The sequence below is a fragment of the Pteropus vampyrus genome, unplaced genomic scaffold (assembly GCF_000151845.1).
Source record: "Pteropus vampyrus isolate Shadow unplaced genomic scaffold, Pvam_2.0 Scaffold620, whole genome shotgun sequence".
In the NCBI taxonomy this organism is placed as follows: domain Eukaryota; kingdom Metazoa; phylum Chordata; class Mammalia; order Chiroptera; family Pteropodidae; genus Pteropus; species Pteropus vampyrus.
The window spans coordinates 452,597-455,950 of NW_011889401.1; the positions used below are offsets into that span (position 1 = coordinate 452,597).

The window sequence follows — 3,354 nt, forward strand, 5'->3', positions numbered from 1 at the left end:
AGTGAGATACCACTAAATGCCTATAAAAATGGCCGAAATCCGGAACACTGACCACATCAAATGCTGGTGAGAACGTGGAGCAGCAGGAGCTCACATCCGTTGCTGGGGCTGAAAAATGATTACAGACACTTTGGAAGACAGTTTGGCGATTTCTTATGCAAACGGATCATAACCTTAGCGCATGTGATGGTTAACCCTACATGTCCATTTGGCCGGCCTGAGGGAAGCCCAGATGATGTCCGGGCGTGAGGTCCATTGAAAGGGATCAGATTTGAATCTGTAGACTGAATAAAGGCTGAGACCATGCCCGGGGGGGCGGGGCAGGCATCATCCCATCTGCTGAGGGCCCCACAGGCAAAAAGACAGAGGAAGGACAGATTCACTCTCTCTGCTTGAGCTGGGACGTCCAACTTCTCCTCCGTGGTCTCCAGATTCCTGAGCCTTCAGACTCAGGCTGGATGACACCACCGGCTCTCCCGGCCTTCCCGCCTCAGACTCATACCTGCGAGCCGATTCCTGTGATAACACTCCTCCTGCCTGTGGATCATCCGTTCGTCTGTCATCTATCATCTACCTCTCTATCCTCTATCTACTTATCTATCGCCTATCTATTATCTATCTGTCTAACCTATCATCTACCTAATCTATCATCATCATCATCATCATCATCTCAATAGATGCAGTGAAAGCATTTGATGAAATCCAACATTGTTTCATGATAAAACACCTCAGCAAAGTGAGGATGGGGGAACATACCTCGACATAATAAAGGCCAGATGTGACCAACCCACAACTAATATCATACTCAATGGTGAAAAAGTGGATGTTTTTTCCTCTAAGATCAGGAGCAAGACGAGGGTGCCCCTCCCCCCACTTCTGTTCCACACAGCACTGGAAGTCCCAGCCAGAGCAATCAGACAAGAAAAGAAATAAAAGGCATCCAGACTGGACAAGAAGTAAACTGTCACTCCTTGCAGATGACATGATACTATATAAAGAAAACTCTAAAGAGTCCACCAGAAAACTAAGGTCATTCTTCTCTGCTAACAGACGTGGATTCTGCTGCCACCTCTCCACGTAGGACTGGCTCCTTCTCCAGACTGTGCTGGGGGGTAGGGGAGACATGCTGGAGCCCCCCATGTCAGGGTCCCCCATGTCAAGGCTCTCCGGGGCAGGAGCATGGATGGAGGAGGTGGGAGGTGGCCCCCCACACCCCTGCACAGTGATGAGCTGAAGCCTCAGGAAGGTCTGAGCCCTCCCCTGACGCACCGGAAGCCACTGCAGCAGATGTGGACCTCCCTCCACACCAAGAGGGCGCAGCCAAGCAAGGCTGCCCCTGAATGCAGGGCGCAGGGGAGGAGGGTGGGAGCCCCCGAGAGCAGAGGGGCCACCTGTGGGGGAGGAGAGGATGGGGGAGCTGGGAGGGGCTGGGGGCTGGAGGCCAGGGACTGGGGAGGGGCTAAGGCCTGGGGGCTGGGGGCTCTGCTGGCTAGGCGGTAGGCTGTGTCCACTCTGGCCTTTCTTCACTGGCTTCCTGAGAAGCCCCAGACACAGGCCAGGCTCACAGACTGTGGGAGGTCCTGGCTGCTCCCCTCAGAGGTGGGCTTCCTAAGGCCCGGGATGCCCACACCCAGCACAGACAGGCAGCAGCTGGGGCAGCACGTGCCTCCAGCCAGTAGGCGGGGCCTGCTCTGTGCCCACAGTGTGTGCGCTGGGACCCCCAGCCTCCCCAGTGGCCCAGTAGGAACGAGGCCAGGAGTCCTGGAGGAGGGGAAAAGGGTCTCCGCGGAGGGACTGTCTCAATGCCGCACAGGGTGGGGGCGGCCCAGGGAGGACATGCAGTGTCCCCTCAGACCAGGGCTCCACCTCCCACAGTCCCTAGGCTGGGCCCCACCAGACTGGCCCTCAGACCGCCTCCTCCAGTTCGAGTGACCCCGCAGGAGTCAGCAGAGGACGCTGGGGTGCCATTTGCCAAGTTGGCGTGGCAGTGGCAGATGTCCGCTCACAGACACAAGCCCACTCGGAGACAGGTGCAGCATTGTTTATTGCTCGGCGCTGGGATGGGGGGACCCACGGCCGGGGGCGGGCCGGGCAGAGGCGCCTTCACTTCCATGGGGCCGAGTCTTTGCTGCAGCCGGACAGGCGGACTCAGCGGCTGGGCCACAGGAGGGTGAAGGTGCCCCGGCGGCAGCGGAAGTCCGGCTCCGGCTGCTCCGTTGTGGACTCCACCGACACCAGGCGCCGGGCACCGCGCTGGCTCAGGGGGATGCAGTCGGAGACGCGGACCTCCAGGGCGCGACCCTCCCTGAAGCGGGCAGGAGGGAGGTCAGGAACAGGGACGGGGGAGGGTGCGACCCCGGACCCGCAGCTGCCCTCCTGACTCACCCCTGGCAGTGCGCAGCCAGAACGCCCACCAGCTCCCCAATGCGGTTGTCCAGTGGCGGCTGTGAGCGGTGTAGACACACCACCAGGTCGTCCTGGCCCCGCGCGTGGAGCACCACCAGCTGGTCCCGCCCACTGGTCACGCTCAGTCCTGTCACCTGATGGGGGTCAGGGTCAGGGGGCGGCAGGCCTTCTTCCTGACTCTGTACCCCAGCCCCGCACCCCCGCAGGACCCAGCCTCTCTGAGCCCCCGCCCGGGCTCCACCGTCTGTCCCTCTGCCACACCAGTGGCAGACACACCCGACACACCAGTCTGTGGGTCTGGAGCACCTGAATGTGCTATCGTGACTGCGGAGCTGACCTTTCATTTTTCTGTCCTTTCTATTCCGTCTGAGTAGCCACACGTGTCGTGGCTACGGACCAGATGCCCCCGCCCGCTTGGACAGTCAGAGGGACCTAGCCTGGTCCCCGCTCCCAGCAGTCCTTGCCCTGGGGACAGGAGCTGCGGTTCCAGGCACCAGTGTGCCACAGAGCTGGGTGGCGGTCTGGGCCCATGCGACCCGGCCCAGGTTTGGGGAGAGGGCAGAGTGGGAGGAGCAGCTGCGCCCCCGGGAAGCCAAGCAGGCTTCAGCCCAGGGAGGGTGGGGTGCGGCCATGCTGAACTGAGGCTGTTCTAGAAAGTTCTGGCCATCCCAGGCAGGCAGAAGGGCCCTGCGAGCTCACCGCGTCCAGAGGCACAGCCCGCATCACCCGGTACTGCCGGCGGGGCTCCAGCTTGTACAGATGCCGGTCAGTGAGCAGCAGCGCGCGGTCCCGTCTCTTGTTGAAGCGGTTCACCTGCGGGACAGTCGCTCTCGGGGGTCACGCGCCGCCGGGGTGCCCTCCTCCCCGGCCCGCTTTCTCCCTGCCTGGGTTACAGCTGACCACTTCCGAAGTCCCAGGAGCAGCTGTGACACCTCTAGGCCGGGCCTG

At 61.2% G+C, this 3,354-nt stretch overlaps 1 protein-coding gene across 1 annotated transcript in view; it reads right to left on the minus strand.

Annotated features, from left to right (window-relative positions):
• Window positions 1–2,027: 2,027 nt before the first annotated feature.
• The window catches only part of MYO1G (myosin IG), an 18,433-nt gene continuing 17,106 nt past the window's right edge, over window positions 2,028–3,354 (minus strand). The window contains exons 16-18 of the mRNA XM_023525757.1: window positions 3,106–3,233; window positions 2,386–2,540; window positions 2,028–2,305 (exon numbers count right to left, since the gene is read on the minus strand). Of these exons, the coding sequence (XP_023381525.1) occupies window positions 2,149–2,305; window positions 2,386–2,540; window positions 3,106–3,233 (440 nt within the window). The 3' untranslated portion in view covers window positions 2,028–2,148. The remainder of the gene's footprint in view (window positions 2,306–2,385; window positions 2,541–3,105; window positions 3,234–3,354) is intronic.